The sequence below is a fragment of the Physella acuta genome, unplaced genomic scaffold, assembly GCF_028476545.2.
Source record: "Physella acuta isolate Inbredline_101_S28 unplaced genomic scaffold, ASM2847654v3 ptg000182l, whole genome shotgun sequence".
In the NCBI taxonomy this organism is placed as follows: Eukaryota; Metazoa; Mollusca; class Gastropoda; family Physidae; genus Physella; species Physella acuta.
This window is the reverse complement of record NW_026731701.1, coordinates 320,001-341,315: the sequence shown is the minus strand read 5'-3', so window position 1 is coordinate 341,315 and position 21,315 is coordinate 320,001. Positions and strand designations below refer to the sequence as shown.

Sequence of the window (21,315 nt, the reverse complement as noted above, 5' to 3'; positions counted from 1 at the left end):
AGATAGGTCTCAAGCCAACATTACACTGTAGACAACACTACCTAGTAGATAGGTCTCAAGCCAACATTACACGGTAGACATTACCTAGTAGATAGATCTCAAGCCAACATTACACTGTAGACATTACCTAGTAGATAGGTCTCAAGCCAACATTACACTGTAGACAACACTACCTAGTAGATAGGTCTCAAGCCAACATTACACGGTAGACATTACCTAGTAGATAGATCTCAAGCCAACATTACACTGTAGACATTACCTAGTAGATAGGTCTCAAGCCAACATTACACTGTAGACAACACTACCTAGTAGATAGGTCTCAAGCCAACATTACACGGTAGACATTACCTAGTAGATAGATCTCAAGCCAACATTAAACTGTAGACATTACCTAGTAGATAGTTCTCAAGCCAACATTACACTGTAGACAACATTACCTAGTAGATAGGTCTCAAGCCAACATTACACTGTAGACATTACCTAGTAGATAGGTCTCAAGCCAACATTACACTGTAGACAACATTACCTAGTAGATAGGTCTCAAGCCAACATTACACTGTAGACATTACCTAGTTGATAGGTCTCAAGCCAACATTACACTGTAGACATTACCTAGTAGATAGGTCTCAAGCCAACATTACACTGTAGACAACATTACCTAGTAGATAGGTCTCAAGCCAACATTACACTGTAGACATTACCTAGTAGATAGGTCTCAAGCCAACATTACACTGTAGACATTACCTAGTAGATAGGTCTCAAGCCAACATTACACTGTAGACATTACCTAGTAGATAGGTCTCAAGCCAACATTACACTGTAGACAACATTACCTAGTAGATAGGTCTCAAGCCAACATTACACTGTAGACAACATTACCTAGTAGATAGGTCTCAAGCCAACATTACACTGTAGACATTACCTAGTAGATAGGTCTCAAGCCAACATTACACTGTAGACAACATTACCTAGTAGATAGGTCTCAAGCCAACATTACACTGTAGACATTACCTAGTAGATAGGTCTCAAGCCAACATTACATGGTAGACAACATTACCTAGTAGATAGGTCTCAAGCCAACATTACACTGTAGACAACACTACCTAGTAGATAGGTCTCAAGCCAACATTACACTGTAGACATTACCTAGTAGATAGGTCTCAAGCCAACATTACACTGTAGACAACACTACCTAGTAGATAGGTCTCAAGCCAACATTACACTGTAGACAACATTACCTAGTAGATAGGTCTCAAGCCAACATTACACTGTAGACATTACCTAGTAGATAGGTCTCAAGCCAACATTACACTGTAGACATTACCTAGTAGATAGGTCTCAAGCCAACATTACACTGTAGACAACACTACCTAGTAGATAGGTCTCAAGCCAACATTACACTGTAGACATTACCTAGTAGATAGGTCTCAAGCCAACATACATTACACTGTAGACAACACTACCTAGTAGATAGGTCTCAAGCCAACATTACACTGTAGACATTACCTAGTAGATAGGTCTCAAGCCAACATTACACTGTAGATAACATTACCTAGTAGATAGGTCTCAAGCCAACATTACACTGTAGACAACACTACCTAGTAGATAGGTCTCAAGCCAACATTACACGGTAGACATTACCTAGTAGATAGATCTCAAGCCAACATTACACTGTAGACATTACCTAGTAGATAGGTCTCAAGCCAACATTACACTGTAGACATTACCTAGTAGATAGGTCTCAAGCCAACATTACACTGTAGACATTACCTAGTAGATAGGTCTCAAGCCAACATTACACTGTAGACAACATTACCTAGTAGATAGGTCTTTAAGCGATCCTTACAGATATAAACAGATACATTGTAGACAACATTTGTCGCCAGAACAAAACAGACAATACAAACTCCAAATAGCAATCAAAGTGGTCAACTGTATACACCTTGTATAAACTTTTGTGCGGCGTGGCCAAAGCCGTAGAACGCTAGGCCGCTAACCCGAAAGTCTGGAGTTCGTGTCCGGGTTGAAGTCAGTAGAACGTCCCGGATTCTAACCTGCTCGCATTGAAAATGCCTTTGTAAAGATATTAAACAAAATTCTGCCTCTGGTAAGGCACATCAAACTAATTTTTTTTAACCTGCACTTGAAACCTTCTTAGATAAAAATGTAAAAAAAAAACGTTTTCTACTAATTTTCAATTTTTTATCAATACAATTATTCTTTCTTCACCATGTATTTTTAATTTTTTTTTCTTTGCTTATCCTCTAATAGTGTTAGCCTATTCACTGTTGGTTTCAAATTTGTTTTTAAAATAAACCGGGAGTGATCTCCCCTAAACTTTCTCGAATATTCTTATATAAAATAACAGGGGATGGGAACTCAGGCTATAGACATGATTTTTAATCCATTTTAAATACTTTAAGTTTTAAAAATAGAATAAAATCTCGTAGACAAATTAATTGCACACCAAGTGAACGCCAAATAAAAAAGCGCATAATGGTGCGCAATATTATTAGTACTTTTAAAATTTACATTAGTTTTTTGAGAAATCGGAAGTAGCGTAAATTACTACTTCCAGTCAACGGAAATTACTCAAAATTTAACAGAAGGTAGAGAATTAGATCTTTTACTTACATGTGAAATTTCATTTATCTATCTGAAATAGTACTTAAGTTATAGGCTTTTGAAAAATTCAAAGTAGGAAAAGTACCACTTCCGGTTATCGGAAATCGCTCAAAAGTTGATACGGATCTACGATTTCGATAAAATACTTATATATGAAATTTCATCAACGTAGCTGTAACGGTACTCAAGTTATCGTGTTTACACACGGACAGACAGACACACAGACACACAGACACACAGACAGACACACAGACATACGGACAAGATTGCAAAATTATGTTTTTCCGTATCAGTGAGGTGTAAAACGTCGAGATTTGTAAAAATCTCGATTTTTTTTTTTTGCACGATTACAAGACTTTCTCTATATTTTGTATATACGAGAAAGTAAAAATGTAAAAGCTTCCTAAACAAAATGTTAGACGAACGTAAAAACCGACATCCCAGCCGGCAGATAAACTCAAGAGCTCCATGTTAAAGCATGTCATTGCATGTTCCTATCTCTCAATCGAGACACCACCTGGCATGCATCTCACCAAAAAAAATTGTCGGAGTATCTGGCCAGTCCTGTGATAAGCAGCCGACAGAGCTCGTCTGCCCACACAACATGGCTGCCGTTCTTCTGTTTGGTGCCGCAGTTTTCTCCGTCCTGCTGTCCTCGGCGTCTGCAGTGTCTTGCACTGTGTTGCAGAATCTCTACTCAACGGTAAGGAACGTGCACACCTTTTTTTTAAACTCGGAGTGATTAGAAGCAGGGGGGTTAGTACTTTGTTGAGTTGTGATATGTAGAGTTGGACAGTAGCGTCAATTACATGGGCGGGAGGGATAGACTGTACCAGGTGATACCATCAAAAGAAGGTCGACACATCAATGGCTAAAGATATAACAATTTAGTCATACAACCCGCGGGCAGATGAAGCTCGTTAGCTGGGCACAGCCACACTTCTAGGAGAGACAACTCCAGCCACTCTTCTAGGAGAGACAACTCCAGCCACTCTTCTAGGAGAGACAACTCCAAAATCAAACAACTGCTGCCTTTAAGTTTGTCCTTGGTTGGTTAACGGCTATGGAAGCAATACCAAACATAAAAGCAGGCTGAAATCGGAGTCAATGGCATCAATGGCACATAACCAGTTGACACGTATACTTAATTGTTTTGGAGGGGATCCCTTCCAACACTAAAATTAAGAAGAAGAAGAAGATGAGTCTTTGACAAAGGATCGACACAATGGGTTCACACTCTGAGTGTCATCCCACCTAGTGATGCACAATTCTGGTATATGCTGGTAATTGATTTCGTTCGGGTAGGACGGTAGCATAGAGTTGTGTATTTGCTAAATATCCGTGTCTCTATCAAACTATGGAAATAAATAAAGCTTTGTCTAAAAAAACACACATTTGAAAATACTACATGAGTGATATCGAATATTCCTGTGATTATTTCATAAGCTGCATTAATTTTTCACAGCAATGTTTAGCCCACGGTGACGTCATGGAGTGCAATGGCGTCACGCTACCAGCGCTGCCATCGTTTGACGATTGTACAGTCGTCGTCTCGGACATTTCGTTTGCGGTAAGTTGTTCTATAGACATCATATTTGATTGTTTGCGATAAGTCATTCTATAGACATCATAGTTGATTGTTTGCGGTAAGTCCTTCTATAGACATCATAGTTGATTGTTTGCGATAAGTCATTCTATAGACATCATAGTTGATTGTTTGCGGTAAGTCCTTCTATAGACATCATTGTTGATTGTTTGTTGTAAGTCGTTCTATAGACATCATATTTGATTGTTTGCGGTAAGTCATTCTATAGACATCATATTTAATTGTTTACTGTACTTAGTTTAGTGTAGTTAGGCTATGTGCATGTGACTAATTTTTTTGCATGCTCCTTTGTAGTTCAATCGGCTATTCGGGAAAACTGTCGATCAGACTCTAAAAATAAAATTAAAAAATGTATAAATGTATCATAAAATAATGTATAAATGTATCATAAAATAATATATAAATGTATTACAAAATAATGTAGAAATCATTTAGATGAGCGATTAAACAAATCGTTCATGTTTGGTGATTTTAGTAAAATTTCTTCGAAAAACAGTTGTAAGGAAAATCACAGCAATATTTTCTTAAAATTTCTATTTTGAATCCGACACTTAACTGTTTTATTATTGTATTTTAGAATAGCTCTATAGACGTATTCCAAGACAACAGCCTTCCCTTTGGACTGCGCTACCTTGAAATCAAAAGCTCAAAGGTCAAGACCATCTCCAGCGGCGCCTTCAACCACTGCTACTTAACCTTAACCCATATCGACATCGAGAGGACGGACATAACCGAAATCCCTGACGCACTGGGCAAACTGACCCACATAGAGGAACTGGTCTTGCGTCACGTGGACATCAAGAACTGGAACGAACCGGTTCTACAGACAATCGGAATGTCCGTCAAACGCCTTGACCTGACCAACAACTCCGTCGTTGCCTGGCCGAGCTGGATCCAAAACTTCAAAGACCTAACCGACCTCCACTTCAATCAAGAAGGCGTGGGTTCCATCCCCACCGGCGCCCTCTCCCACCTGACAAACACACTCAAACAGTTGTACGTGGACGCCAACCTCAGCGCCATCCCACCAGACTGGACAGCTCTCTCGGCCCTGAAGAGACTCACCCTCGCCAACAACAAACTCACCAACGGCAAAAACATCCCCGTTCAGCTCGAATTCCTAAGCCTGGCTAAGAACGTCATCACAGAACTCAACATCGACTCCTTCCCGGCGAACTCAGTACTCACGGAACTTGAACTCGACTACAACCCCATCACCAAGGTCACCACCGACGCCTTCGACAACCTAAAACATCTGCGTGTGCTATCCATGGGCAACACACTCTTGACGCGAGTACCCACCGCTCTGGCAGTACTCACCCATATGACCCAGATTGACATGCGAGACAACGCGGCCCTGGTCTGCACGTGCGAGGAAAAAAGTCTGGTCAACTTTTTCATGCAGGATCCAACCATGTCTATAGGTGGATCGTGTGGTGAAGTCACCATTAAAATCTTTTTTACTTTCGTAGCTCAAGCCTGTCCATAAAAATATATACTCATTAAAAATGCATTTTACTATTTACATTATCTTTTTACAAGCTTTATTTCACTTGTTTCCTTAGTCTTTTGGTCTTTCTGTACAGATCGAAATGGGCGGGCAAAATTTCGAGCACTTTTAACCAATCAATTTCTCTGAAATTCGGCACGTGGGTCAGTTGAGTTAATTGGATAACTAATTAATTATTTATACAATAATTTACAAATTTCTGACATTAGTTATTTAACTAGTAGTGTATTGTTATATGTATAAAGAAAATAATTTAATCTCTCTTTTAGTGCATTATTACATAAAAGCTCGTTATTAAAACGTTTATTATTCAATTAATTAATGTTATATTTGACATTAATCATAATCAAAACTGAAAATAAAGAAAGCGACCATAAGATGTGCCCACGCACATAAAAAACACTAATTTGTTGGTAAAATGTGTAAACAACAAAAACCTATAACAAAAGCCCGATAGCGACATTCTTATAGGAGTTGCACACTTACCCTTTGAACCTGAGGATCGATTGGAAAGATAGAGTTCACCTGTTTCTGTGACCTCGGCATACGAGGGGATAGTGTGGTCAGGACTTTTCCCAGTCGCCTTTAATTTCTTTAAATTGAGTTGGGTACCCATCAGAGCTGGATGGACTCATGTACGGCCTACTTAAGCTACCCACGATACGAACACGATACTTCCGGGTTAGTATGACAGACATTCATTAAAAACATGATAGTATTATAATTATTTCCCTTAAAATTACCTTCCATACCATCAAAAGTTAAATAATGTAATTGTACTATGAATTAAAATTAGTGTTTAATCTCATTAATTAAGAAATAAGGGATTCTTCTAAATATCCTACTAGGGCTTATGGTTTCTGGGTAAATTAGAAATTTTTTCATTCTCGGTGAGAAATTTCTTCGCATTTAAAAATGTATTGTCAATTCAACAAAAAAAACCACACCTGTCCTACTACCACACCTGTCCTACTACCACACCTGTCCTACTACCACACCTGTCCTACTAACACACCTACTACCACACCTGTCCTACTACCACACCTGTCCTACTACCACACCTGTCCTACTACCACACCTGTCCTACTAACACACCTGTCCTACTACCACACCTGTCCTACTACCACACCTGTCCTACTACCACACCTGTCCTACTAACACACCTACTACCACACCTGTCCTACTACCACACCTGTCCTACTACCACACCTGTCCTACTACCACACCTGTCCTACTAACACACCTGTCCTACTACCACACCTGTCCTACTACCACACCTGTCCTACTACCACACCTGTCCTACTACCACACCTGTCCTACTACCACACCTGCTACCACACCTGTCCTACTACCACACCTACTACCACACCTGTCCTACTACCACACCTGTCCTACTACCACACCTGTCCTACTACCACACCTGCTACCACACCTGTCCTACTACCACACCTACTACCACACCTGTCCTACTACCACACCTGTCCTACTACCACACCTGTCCTACTACCACACCTGCTACCACACCTGTCCTACTACCACACCTGTCCTACTACCACACCTGTCCTACTACCACACCTGTCCTACTACCACACCTGTCCTACTACCACACCTGTCCTACTACCACACCTACTACCACACCTGTCCTACTACCACACCTGTCCTACTACCACACCTACTACCACACCTGTCCTACTACCACACCTGTCCTACTACCACACGTACTACCACACCTGTCCTACTACCACACCTGTCCTACTACCACACCTACTACCACACCTGTCCTACTACCACACCTGTCCTACTACCACACCTGTCCTACTACCACACCTACTACCACACCTGTCCTACTACCACACCTGTCCTACTACCACACCTGTCCTACTACCACACCTGTCCTACTACCACACCTGTCCTACTACCACACCTGTCCTACTACCACACCTGTCCTACTACCACACCTGTCCTACTACCACACCTGTCCTACTACCACACCTGTCCTACTACCACACCTGTCCTACTACCACACCTGTCCTACTACCCCAACTGTCCTACTACCACACCTGTCCTACTACCACACCTGTCCTACTACCACACCTGTCCTACTACCACACCTGTCCTACTACCACACCTGTCCTACTACCACACCTGTCCTACTACCACACCTGTCCTACTACCACACCTGTCCTACTACCACACCTACTACCACACCTGTCCTACTACCACACCTGCTACCACACCTGTCCTACTACCACACCTACTACCACACCTGTCCTACTACCACACCTGTCCTACTACCACACCTACTACCACACCTGTCCTACTACCACACCTGCTACCACACCTGTCCTACTACCACACCTGTCCTACTACCACACCTACTACCACACCTGTCCTACTACCACACCTGCTACCACACCTGTCCTACTACCACACCTGCTACCACACCTGTCCTACTAACACACCTGTCCTACTACCACACCTGTCCTACTACCACACCTGCTACCACACCTGTCCTACTACCACACCTGTCCTACTACCACACCTGTCCTACTACCACACCTGTCCTACTACCACACCTGTCCTACTACCACACCTGTCCTACTACCACACCTGTCCTACTACCACACCTACTACCACACCTGTCCTACTACCACACCTGTCCTACTACCACACCTACTACCACACCTGTCCTACTACCACACCTGTCCTACTACCACACGTACTACCACACCTGTCCTACTACCACACCTGTCCTACTACCACACCTACTACCACACCTGTCCTACTACCACACCTGTCCTACTACCACACCTGTCCTACTACCACACCTACTACCACACCTGTCCTACTACCACACCTGTCCTACTACCACACCTGTCCTACTACCACACCTGTCCTACTACCACACCTGTCCTACTACCACACCTGTCCTACTACCACACCTGTCCTACTACCACACCTGTCCTACTACCACACCTGTCCTACTACCACACCTGTCCTACTACCACACCTGTCCTACTACCACACCTGTCCTACTACCCCAACTGTCCTACTACCACACCTGTCCTACTACCACACCTGTCCTACTACCACACCTGTCCTACTACCACACCTGTCCTACTACCACACCTGTCCTACTACCACACCTGTCCTACTACCACACCTGTCCTACTACCACACCTGTCCTACTACCCCACCTGTCCTACTACCACACCTGTCCTACTACCACACCTGTCCTACTACCACACCTGTCCTACTACCACACCTGTCCTACTACCCCACCTGTCCTACTACCACACCTGTCCTACTACCACACCTGTCCTACTACCACACCTGTCCTACTAACACACCTGTCCTACTACCACACCTATCCTACTACCACACCTGTCCTACTACCACACCTGCTACCACACCTGTCCTACTACCACACCTGTCCTACTACCACACCTGTCCTACTACCACACCTGTCCTACTACCACACCTACTACCACACCTGTCCTACTACCACACCTGTCCTACTACCACACCTGTCCTACTACCACACCTACTACCACACCTGTCCTACTACCACACCTGTCCTACTACCACACCTGTCCTACTACCACACCTGTCCTACTACCACACCTGTCCTACTACCACACCTGTCCTACTACCACACCTGTCCTACTACCACACCTGTCCTACTACCACACCTGTCCTACTACCACACCTGTCCTACTACCACACCTGTCCTACTACCACACCTGTCCTACTACCCCAACTGTCCTACTACCACACCTGTCCTACTACCACACCTGTCCTACTACCACACCTGTCCTACTACCACACCTGTCCTACTACCACACCTGTCCTACTACCACACCTGTCCTACTACCACACCTGTCCTACTACCCCACCTGTCCTACTACCACACCTGTCCTACTACCACACCTGTCCTACTACCACACCTGTCCTACTACCACACCTGTCCTACTACCCCACCTGTCCTACTACCACACCTGTCCTACTACCACACCTGTCCTACTACCACACCTGTCCTACTAACACACCTGTCCTACTACCACACCTATCCTACTACCACACCTGTCCTACTACCACACCTGCTACCACACCTGTCCTACTACCACACCTACTACCACACCTGTCCTACTACCACACCTGTCCTACTACCACACCTGTCCTACTACCACACCTGTCCTACTAACACACCTGTCCTACTACCACACCTATCCTACTACCACACCTGTCCTACTACCACACCTGTCCTACTACCACACCTGTCCTACTACCACACCTACTACCACACCTGTCCTACTACCACACCTGTCCTACTACCACACCTGTCCTACTACCACACCTGTCCTACTAACACACCTGTCCTACTAACACACCTGTCCTACTACCACACCTGTCCTACTACCACACCTGCTACCACACCTGTCCTACTAACACACCTGTCCTACTACCACACCTGTCCTACTACCACACCTGTCCTACTAACACACCTGTCCTACTACCACACCTGTCCTACTAACACACCTGTCCTACTAACACACCTGTCCTACTAACACACCTGTCCTACTAACACACCTGTCCTACTACCACACCATCTACAACTTCCACAAATTCAAACAGTACTTGCGAATAGCTCAATGGGAATTCCCGGAAAATTATACTTTAACACGCGTTTAAATTTACAAAAGAATTTCACATGATGATTAGCTTAGTATAAATGGACTTCGAAATTAACCATAATTATATACTATCTTTGATTGCAGCTCACAAGTTCTAGACCATTTAAAACAAGCTGTAATACTGCTAACGCGATATTTTATCATTTTCGGTGCCTGCCACTCATTAAATTAACAATCCCGAGATTACAAAGCCTGTCATCGTTTTAGAACTAATTATCTAAGACTTTGGTCTAATTATCTAAAACCGCGCAGCTGTTAAAAATCTTTTTGTCACGTGATATAAATGTGCTTAAAACCACACAGTGAATTTAAGTAATCTAGTTATAGAGGAGGGTTGGAAGTATTAGTTTTGGTGGTTTGTCTATAGTCAAATTGAAATGAAGTTGATAATTCTAATTAGTACGGCTTGGTTAATTAGCTCAATCTCTGCCGTTGATGCTAAGTCGTGTACTGTCTTAGAGGATCTCTGCAATACGGTGAGTACACAACAGTTCATGTTGACCAGTTCATGTTGACCAGTACAAGATGACTAGTTCATGTTGACCAGTTTATGTTGACCAGTTCATGTTGACCAACACAAGTTGACCAGTTCGAGTTGACCAGCACATGTTGACCAGTTCGTGTTGACCAGCACATGTTGAGCAGTTCATGTTGACCAGTTCATGTTTGGTGACCAATTTATGTTGACCAGTTCATGTTGACCAGTTCATGTTGACCAGTTCATGTTGACCAGTTCATGTTGACCAGTTCATGTTGACAAGTTCATGTTAACCAATTTATGTTGACCAATTTATTTTGACCAATTTATTTTGACCAGTTTATGTTGATCAGTTCATGTTGACCAATTTATGTTGACCAATTTATTTTGACCACTACATGTTGACCAGTTTATGTTGATCAGTTCATGTTGACCAGTACATGTTGACCAGTACATGTTGACCAGTTCATGTAGACCAGTACATGTTGACCACAACATGTTGATCAATTTATGTTGACCAGTTCATGTTGACCACTACATGTTGATCAGTACATGTTAACCAGTTCATTTTGACCAGTTCATGTTGACCAGTACATGTTGACCAGTACATGTTGACTAACACATGGTGACCAGTTCATGTTGACCAGTTCATGTTGACCAGTTCATGTTGACCAGTACATGTTGACTAACACATGGTGACCAGTTCATGTTGACCAGTTCATGTTGACCAGTACATGTTGACCAGTTCATGTTGACCAGTTCATGTTGACTAACACATGGTGACCAGTTCATGTTGACCAGTTCATGTTGGCAGTGCATGTTGACCAGTTTATGTTGACCAGTACATGTTGACCAGTTCATGTTGACTAACACATGGTGACCAGTTCATGTTGACCAGTTCATGTTGACCAGTACATGTTGACCAGTTCATGTTGACTAACACATGGTGACCAGTTCATGTTGACCAGTTCATGTTGACCAGTACATGTTGACCAGTTCATGTTGACTAACACATGGTGACCAGTTCATGTTGACCAGTTCATGTTGACCAGTTCATGTTGACCAGTTCATGTTGACCAGTTCATGGTGACCAGTTCATGTTGACCAGTTCATGTTGACCAGTTCATGTTGACCAGTTCATGTTGACCAGTTCATGTTGACCAGTTCATATTGACCAGTTCATGTTGACCAGTTCATGTTGACCAGTTCATGTTGACCAGTTCATGTTGACCAGTTCATATTGACCAGTTCATTTTGACCAGTTCATATTGACCAGTTCATTTTGACCAGTTCATGTTGGCCAGTTCATATTGACCAGTTCATGTTGACCAGTTCATGTTGACCAGTTCATATTGACCAGTTCATTTTGACCAGTTCATGTTGACCAGCACATGTTGACCAGTTTATGTTGACCAGTTCATGTTGACCAGTTCATGTTGACCAGTTCATGTTGACTAACACATGGTGACCAGTTCATGTTGACCATCACATATTGACCAGTTCTGTTTTTATCAACAGACGTGCAAGTATCAAATCTACATCACTGACGCGTCACTTCCGGTTCTACCATCATTTGACCTTTGCCCTTTAAATGTGTCAGTTATGAGGTTTGAGGTACGTTGTTGGTTACTACGAAATATTTTCGTACAACATAATTTAGATATTGTTCATTGCAACAACATTTTACTGTAGTATAAATCAAACATCTATACTAGGATACGCCTATATATATCATCATCATCTTTTCCTTTGTTTGTGCCCAAGACACATTGGGCTGTCAAAGAGTTCCCTCCACCTTTGTTGGTCTCCGATGATCCTATTAGTCCCCCTATGACAGTCCTACCTCTGCCAGCTACTTCCCCGCCCCACCTATATCAATAATGTACAGTTAATTATCAAACATTACGAGCAGAGTTTCTTCCAGGCATCCGCTCCCCCCCCCCTAAGAAAGTCTACTGCCTCCCCCCTCCCCGAACGAAGTGGAAATTATATAGGAAATACAAACTTTTACCAGTGCCCCCCCCCCATGCCGATAATATCAAGAGCCCCCACCCTTCCTCCCTAGAAGAAAAAAGTCTGAAAGAAACACTTATTACGAGTATTCTATGCTGTAGTAATAACTTCTCTATTGAATTTCAATGGTCTCAAAAAAAGGTTACCTACGATTTGTAACTCTATACAAAATGTCTGTTTAAATATTATTTGGACAATGTTCGTGTAACTTTGTCCATATTTTCCAGAACATGGACATTGCTGTCGTTGAGGACAGCAGTTTCCCAGCAGGTCTGTCTCTAATAAATATCGTCACCTCCACCATCAGAAACATCTCTGACGGAGCCCTCAGCTTGACCGCTCCGACACTGGAGTCCATCCATCTCGATAATTCACAAGTTCCCAATTTTTTCAACACCATGAAAGATCTCCCGCGGCTTGAAGAAATTCTTTTGCGCGACGTCGCAATAGCTCAGTGGGAATTCCCGGAAAATTCAACTTTCGCTTCAACGATCAAGCGTTTAAATTTACAAAACAACAGCATCACATCCTGGCCAGTCTGGGTTAACGAGCTTAAAACTCTGGAAAAACTCTCCATAATCCAAAACAAAATGAACACCGTCACGGAAAACTCGTTGAGCAATTTAAAAAACGTTCTCATCGATCTTACGGTCATTGCCGCGAATATATCAGCAATCCCACGTGACTGGTCAAACCTAACAGCGCTACAGAGGTTAACAATGGTGGAGAACCAACTGACCCAGGCTAGGGACGTGCCCTCACAGCTGATATACCTCAACCTGGAGAACAACGCCCTCACTGAGCTCAACGAGTCCACCTTCCCAGCCATGCCGGCCATCTTTGAACTCGAGCTGTCCAGCAACCCACTGACCACCATCTCCGCCCACGCCTTTGACAACATGCCGTCCCTAGGGTACCTGTCCTTCAGGTACACCCTGCTCACCCGCGTCCCTCTTGCCGTCGCCTCGCTGACCAAGCTCCGTGGCCTTGACTTCCAGTACGACTTACAGCTCGTCTGCACGTGCGAGGAATCGCCGCTCGCTGATTGGTTCAGCCGGAACCCGCAGCTCACCATTTGGGGCACTTGCGGTGACGTCACTGTGAAAGTATTTTTTACAGATCTGGCCAAGTTGTGCCCAGCTGCGCCGTAAACCTCACACATCCACCGTAAACCTCACACATCCACCGTAAACCTCACACATCCACCGTAAACCTCACACATCCACCGTAAACCTCACACATCCACCGTAAACCTCACACATCCACCGTAAACCTCACACATCCACCGTAAACCTCACACATCCACCGTAAACCTCACACATCCACCGTAAACATCACACATCCACCGTAAACATCACACATCCACCGTAAACATCACACATCCACCGTAAACCTCACACATCCACCGTAAACCTCACACATCCACCGTAAACCTCACACATCCACCGTAAACCTCACACATCCACCGTAAACATCACACATCCACCGTAAACCTCACACATCCACCGTAAACCTCACACATCCACCGTAAACCTCACACATCCACCGTAAACCTCACACATCCACCGTAAACCTCACACATCCACCGTAAACCTCACACATCCACCGTAAACCTCACACATCCACCGTAAACCTCACACATCCACCGTAAACCTCACACATGTACTCATCCACCGTAAATATCACAAATCCACCGTAAACCAATTGTACACATCCACCGTAAACCTCACAAATCCACCGTAAAACACTTGTACACATCCACCGTAAACCTCACAAATCCACCGTAAACCACTTGTACACATCCACCGTAAATCTAAACACTTGTACACATCCACCGTAAACCTCACACATCCACCGTAAACCTCACACATCCACCGTAAACCTCACACATCCACCGTAAACCTCACACATCCACCGTAAACCACTTGTACACATCCACCGTAAACCTCACACATCCACCGTAAACCTCACAAATCCACCGTAACCTCACAAATCCACCGTAAACCTCACACATCCACCATTAACCTCACACATCCACCGTAAACCTCACACATCCACCTCAAACCTAACCACACACCAACGTAAAGTTCACCTGCGGTAAATAGTAGTCAAAGTGAAACAACTCCACATGTCTTTGAGCGCAAACATATATTAGAGAAACAGCATAGATCAACAAACTCAATCTACTAAATGAGGGTAAGGTTACATGCAGTTTATTCTACGGCCAGCCTTTTCAATCTAAATCCAAACTATCCAAATAGACAACACTAACAGCCGCGTATGCTACACATGTTTTTTGTATGTTTAAAGTATCGCTTTTAGAGTTTTTAACACACCTGTTTATACCAAACGATATGTTAAACAATTATGATAGTAACATTGTTTTAACTAGGAGAATGAACATAAATTTCCTAACATAATTTTCCTAACATAATTTTCCAAACATAATTTTCCTAAGTTTTAAAATTTTAATAATAATTTTTGTACTTTACACACATTATTTTAATTGTTGTTGTAGTGTTGTAGTTTGTTGAGAATATAAATATAAATACTTTTTTTTTTAATATTTCATATATACATATACATACATATATGTATATATATATATATATATATATATATATATATATATATATATATATATATATATATATATATATATATATATATATATGAATATACAAATGAAAGATACAATTTTTATCCATTTAAAGATTTCCTCTTTATATCTAACAGGATATTTTGTATTATTTCACGTATAGTGTGACTAAATTTTAAATGTTTATTATTTACTCAATCGGTCGTTCTGTCAGTCGGTACGCAGGATATTTTGTATTATTTCACGTATAGTGTGACTAAATTTTAAATGTTTATTATTTACTCAATCGGTCGTTCTGTCAGTCGGTACGTCGATCGTCAGTCCATCGATCGGTCGGTAATTTTCGATTAAATTATCTAAGCTACTTTCTTTTTTTTTCTTTTTTAGAATGATAAAGGGAAGCAACTTATAAATATTTTCTAAAATTCTAAAATAAATACATAAAATTTATATAACAAAATAGAATATTTGTTTACTATTTTTAGAAAAATAAGTACTTTAATTTTAGTTTATAAAAGTTAATCAAATCTTTTCATTTTTGTTATTTTTGAATTATAAATTTAATCTATGTAAATTAAGAAACTGTTAGTTTCCATATTATAATTAATCAATATATTTGATCGTTCTGAGAATATACTACTCTGAGAATTTGAAATACTTTCCAGTTTATTTTATTTTTACACGTTAATAAATGTCCAATTCACCATCTCTCTGGAGAAAGAAGGCGTGGAGAGTCTGCCACGCTATATTATACTTACAAATGAGGCCAACAAGGAGAGCAGAGTCCTTATAATTCTCAATGGGAGGAGGGTGCAATGTTGCCACTGCAACACAGACAGGCACCTGCCTAAAATGTGTGAGCATTTGAGGACTCGCGCTCTTGAAGACGTCCAGCTAGTAGATGGACAGTACAGGGCAATTGAGCCTTGGGATGCAAATGATAAAGAAGAAGTTAGGGAGCATCTAAGTAACAATAGAAATTTCTTAAAGCATTGGGACAGTTATGATGTTGACGGAGAAAGACAAAATGAAATGCTCAGAGAAGCAAGGCATATAGAGGTAGAAGATGCCTTTGGAGTAGATGGCCAAACTGAAACACATCATACTACTGCAGCATCACAGCAAGTTAACGAAAGCGTAGCAGAAACCACCATAGAGGCCGAAGCCATGGAGACAATAGCGACCAGAAATTCCATAGTAACAGGGTCTCAAAAAGATGGGGATCAACAAAAATTTGGAGGCAGTCGGCGAAACAATAAATGATATTCTTCAAGATAACACCAGTTCGGAAAACATAACGAAACCGCTAAAGGAAATTAAAAGCTCACAAAGTATATCAGCAACAAAGGTATCATGTCAACTGTCATATAGTCAAGCAATCAGTTCAAGTAAAAAACAACTACCTACAGTAAAGCCACCTCAAAGGGTCGTGACCAGGGCCCAACGGGATAGCAAACCAGCGGCTGGAAAGTTTGGCGTTAAAAGACCACCACCATCCAGCCCTCCAGAAATAGATGTTCGAAAGAAAACCCCAAATAATTCATGCTAACTCTGGCAATATTGAATATCAGGGGGGCTAGGGACAAAACACATTATATAAACAACATAATAAATAAACACACTATTGACATCCTACTTTTACAGGAAACTAACATTGGAACTACAGAAGAAGCGAAAAAACTAGATGCATATATCAGTATTAAAAACTCACTGCACTGTACTGGTTTCAACTGCAGAGGATCCAGTATACTTTGTACATCAGACAAACACAAAATTAAATGTACATACACGGATAAACAGGGCCGGATAGCATGCATCACATTGGATATTGACAAAACAGAAATAACAATGATCAATATATACGCCCCAACACATAGACAAGAACAAAAACATTTTTACCACACGCTTAATGAACGTATAAATATCGAATATAAAAACAAGACTATACTTTTAGCAGATATTTTTTTCACAAAATACACGGACATCGAGTTAAAAGAAATATTTCGAGTAAAGCTAAGGCATAGACTGGGAATTCTCACTTAACTGAAACAAAAAAATGTACAGGAAAGAAATAAATAAAGTATTAATTTTAATTTAGACAGTCTCAAGCATCATCGCACACCCCCCCCCCCCCCCACTCAACCGGACTGGTGGATATTTCAAGGTAGCGTGCCCTCGTCGCCAAGGGTCAATTTTATGTCATGGAAAGTTTTGGAATGATAGATCAGTATGTGTATTACAGAGACACTTCTCCCACGGTCGTTACTATTTCTGTCCATGGGTGGCTACAATGTGAACTTTTGACACCGCAGCTAAGGACGGAGCACAGTAAACTAAGCAGTCAAGAGAAACCTAGTTTGCACACCTTATTTTAGTCTAGTTCTTATGCCATGTTATTTTCTCCCTTTGATTATTATATATGCAATTGATGTTCATGTCCTTGATGCTGTGTAAAATCTATCAAATAAATTATTATTACTGATTTAAATGTTTAAAACAATTGAATTAATAATGAACAAAAAATAAAAAAAAACTGTTTGAGGCCTGTATAGATATAGATGTTTGAAAGGGAAGAATATTTACCTTGATGTGTCTCATTGTAATAACAAAACTTTTCCGATTGCTTAAAATTTGTATCATATTAATTCTCTGTAATCCCAAATTTATTTCAGCTCTACTTAAAAACCCAAATTCCACCCTCCCCCCCCCCCCCCCGTCCCCCGTCCCCTCAGCCCACCACGCCGGGGAAAAAAAATTCCTTGAATCATCATTTAATTACACATTTTCAGTTTCAGGTTGGTTTTATTTTTATTTTTTTATTTATATCAATTTATGTTTAGACGTTTTGTATTAGATCTATGTATAAGTAAACTATCTTAAATGAATGAAAGCAGGCTACAAGTATGAAAGAAATATTACTATTGTAAATCTGTATCAGTCCTCACAAGCCGATGATGAAAACTGTAATACTAAAGCGAACACACAACTGACGCTGTAAATAACGTGTCTGAGGCGGGAAAAAAATAAAAAAATATACGTTTATTATTGTGATACTAGAGCTACCATGGTAAGGAATACTGACGCTGTTAATTACATGTTTGAGGCACACAAAAAATAAAAAGCATAATTAAACCGTTACATTATTAGAGAAAAATGGCTGGTAGTTGTAGAGTAAAATTTGGGCTCTATGACCGGCCTTTTATGTACTTGAGCTATACACAAAGAGGGCAGTCCTGTTTGGTAGGAAACAATAAAGGCTCTTCCACCTAAACTTTCTCTGCTTCGAAGACAAGCCCAAAAGAATTTTCAACTTACAGGACAACACCATATTACACTTTTACAGAAATATTACTGATAATAAACCAGTTACTCTAAATATAAATATTATGTCTGTAATTTTGAAGAATGTATATAAATATTTTGAGCTACAATCCCAGAAATCACATCCTGATGATCAGCTGTTTCAACTTACTGTAAACACCTTAAAAGAAGATGGTTTCAAGTTAAAGGCTCGTGGAGAGAAACTTAATGACTAAATAATGCACCTTCTGGTACACCAAAAGGAAAAATGTCTTTAAAAAAATTAAAGATCAACAAACTTTCGAATAAATGTAGATCGTTTATTCAAAGAAGATACTTGATCTAATTTCAATATAATACATTTTTTTAAATGTCCGAGACAAAAAAAAAACCCACATAAAAACGAACAAAAAAAACCGAAATCAACTGTATGTCTTTTAGTATTATTACATCGAATTTAACGACTAAAGTGCTAGCTTGCTTGATTATTGACAGTGGCCTGTGGAAGTAGGGTGTCAACCGGTGCGGACCTCGTGAAATCACCCCCCCCCCCCACCCAAAAAACTTATGTTTATAACTTATGGTTATCTATATTCAGTTATTCATACAGGTGGCTTAACTCTTATTAATCATTAAGTGAACTTACAAGAGCATTTTTCTTCTATAAATTTTGCAATGTTGTCTTGGTGTCACCCCTAAATGGTGACACTCGGTGCGGTCCGCACCCCCCGCCTCGCGACGCCTCTGCTTATTAGTACTTTAAAATGGAATCATTAGTTACTGGTAAAATAAATGTATTCAATTAAACAGCTTGATGTACAAATTTATGTCACATTACATTGTCAACCCATCTTGACCTGCGTAGCAAGTTTGAAACAAATAGTTCGGTAGAAGTTGGTAAAATTTCCTTTGCATGTCGGACTCATAGCGACAGATAAAGGCACGGAATAGAAATCAAGTTTAAATAAACGCTAGTAGAAACACTTCGAAAAACTTTACATTATTTTCTTATCTAAACTTGCCATTACAATACATTTTTTCAATAAACAATATTAAAGATATCATTTTTGTCGATGACCTATTTGATAAGAAAAAAAAAAAAACAACCGCCGTATTAATCAATCGTGTTAACTTTCAACGTGAAAAATGGCGCTAAACCATGCAGTTCTGCTCACTGTCCTGTTCGGGTCATTAGTGTACACCTATGGCGCCACCTGTTCTGTCCTGCAGGACATGTACTCTAAGGTAAGTGGTCCTACTGACAGACTTTAATCATTACAGGACATATTCCCTTTTCAGATGTAGGATTTTTTTCTCAACATCACAAATTTTGTCGTCTATGTTTATAGCAAACTTTGTTAACTTAAATGAATGTTCCCATTGTTTTTGTGCATATCTGCAATTCTTCAGGCGATTTTATAAATCTAAACTTATTGAGGTGGTTTTATAAATCTGAATTTATTGAGATGGTTTTATGAACCTGAATTTATTGAGATGGTTTTGTAAATCAAAACTTATTGAAATGTTTTGCATATCTAAACTTATTAAGATGGTTTTTCAAATCTAAACGTCTGAGTGATTTTATAAATATAATCTTCTTGAAGTGGTTTTACATATATAGACTTCTGAGGTGGTTTTATAAATCTAAACTACTTGATTGGGTATAATAAATCTAAACTTCTTACTTGAGTTGGTTTTATAAATCTAAACTTATTGAGATGTTTTACATTTCTAAGCTCTGTCGACTTAAACCCGGATTCGAACTCGAGAAGGCTAGAGCACTCCGTCCCTTTACATTTATATAATAACACCTACATACTATCATCTACATTCATATTTCTAAAATTAAAAAGTTCTAAATCTTTACAAATACTTCCCGTATTTAACTACATCGGCTAGCTTCTAACATTCAATTTACAATATCTAACTACATAGGCTAGATTGTAACATCTAATTTCCACTATCCAAAGATAGACATGTCTGGGAAGCCGTTTTACCATCCGGTGTATAGGCGTGACGATTCCTCGCATTATGACATATGACGAGTGTCATCTGAATGTCACTGACATAATGTTCCGTGTGAGTAGTTTCAATATAACTGACCAACTGACCACTTAAGGAGTTGGTTTAATTTTTACATCTACATCTACATCTACATCTACATCTACATCTACATTTACATCTACAACTACAACTACATCTACATCTACATCTACATCTACATCTACATCTACATCTACATCTACATCTACATCTACATCTACATCTACATCTACATCTACATCTACATCTACATCTACATCTACATCTACATCTACATCTACATCTACATCTACATCTACATCTACATCTACATCTACATCTACATCTACATCTACATCTACATCTACATCTACATCTACATCTACATCTACATCTACATCTACATCTACATCTACATCTACATCTACATCTACATCTACATCTACATCTACATCTACATCTACATCT

At 40.4% G+C, this 21,315-nt stretch overlaps 3 protein-coding genes across 3 annotated transcripts in view; all 3 read left to right on the top strand.

Annotated features, from left to right (window-relative positions):
- The first annotated feature begins 3,201 nt into the window (after window positions 1-3,201).
- On the top strand, window positions 3,202-5,756 carry LOC131936615 (leucine-rich repeats and immunoglobulin-like domains protein 2). The gene is made up of 3 exons (XM_059293676.1): window positions 3,202-3,328; window positions 4,091-4,195; window positions 4,809-5,756. Exons 1-3 carry the CDS (start codon window positions 3,230-3,232, stop codon window positions 5,718-5,720), a joined length of 1,116 nt encoding a protein of 371 aa, XP_059149659.1. The 5' UTR covers window positions 3,202-3,229; the 3' UTR covers window positions 5,721-5,756.
- Window positions 5,757-10,748: 4,992 nt separating this feature from the next.
- On the top strand, window positions 10,749-14,291 carry LOC131936614 (osteomodulin-like). The gene is made up of 3 exons (XM_059293675.1): window positions 10,749-10,911; window positions 12,432-12,527; window positions 13,154-14,291. Exons 1-3 carry the CDS (start codon window positions 10,813-10,815, stop codon window positions 14,075-14,077), a joined length of 1,119 nt encoding a protein of 372 aa, XP_059149658.1. The 5' UTR covers window positions 10,749-10,812; the 3' UTR covers window positions 14,078-14,291.
- Window positions 14,292-19,971: 5,680 nt separating this feature from the next.
- LOC131936608 (leucine-rich repeat protein soc-2 homolog) overlaps window positions 19,972-21,315 on the top strand; it is an 8,539-nt gene continuing 7,195 nt past the window's right edge. Inside the window, exons 1-2 of the mRNA XM_059293668.1 lie at window positions 19,972-20,070; window positions 20,800-20,904. Of these exons, the coding sequence (XP_059149651.1) occupies window positions 19,972-20,070; window positions 20,800-20,904 (204 nt within the window). The remainder of the gene's footprint in view (window positions 20,071-20,799; window positions 20,905-21,315) is intronic.

Bases quoted from the DNA above. Each gene is read 5' to 3' on its own strand.
- LOC131936615 (XM_059293676.1), top strand. From the start codon at position 3,230: ATGGCTGCCGTTCTTCTGTTTGGTGCCGCAGTTTTCTCCGTCCTGCTG. The intron at 3,329-4,090 runs GTAAGGAACGTG...AATTTTTCACAG, and splicing joins TGCAGAATCTCTACTCAACG to CAATGTTTAGCCCACGGTGA. The intron at 4,196-4,808 runs GTAAGTTGTTCT...ATTGTATTTTAG, and splicing joins TCTCGGACATTTCGTTTGCG to AATAGCTCTATAGACGTATT.
- LOC131936614 (XM_059293675.1), top strand. From the start codon at position 10,813: ATGAAGTTGATAATTCTAATTAGTACGGCTTGGTTAATTAGCTCAATC. The intron at 10,912-12,431 runs GTGAGTACACAA...TTTTATCAACAG, and splicing joins TAGAGGATCTCTGCAATACG to ACGTGCAAGTATCAAATCTA. The intron at 12,528-13,153 runs GTACGTTGTTGG...CATATTTTCCAG, and splicing joins TGTCAGTTATGAGGTTTGAG to AACATGGACATTGCTGTCGT.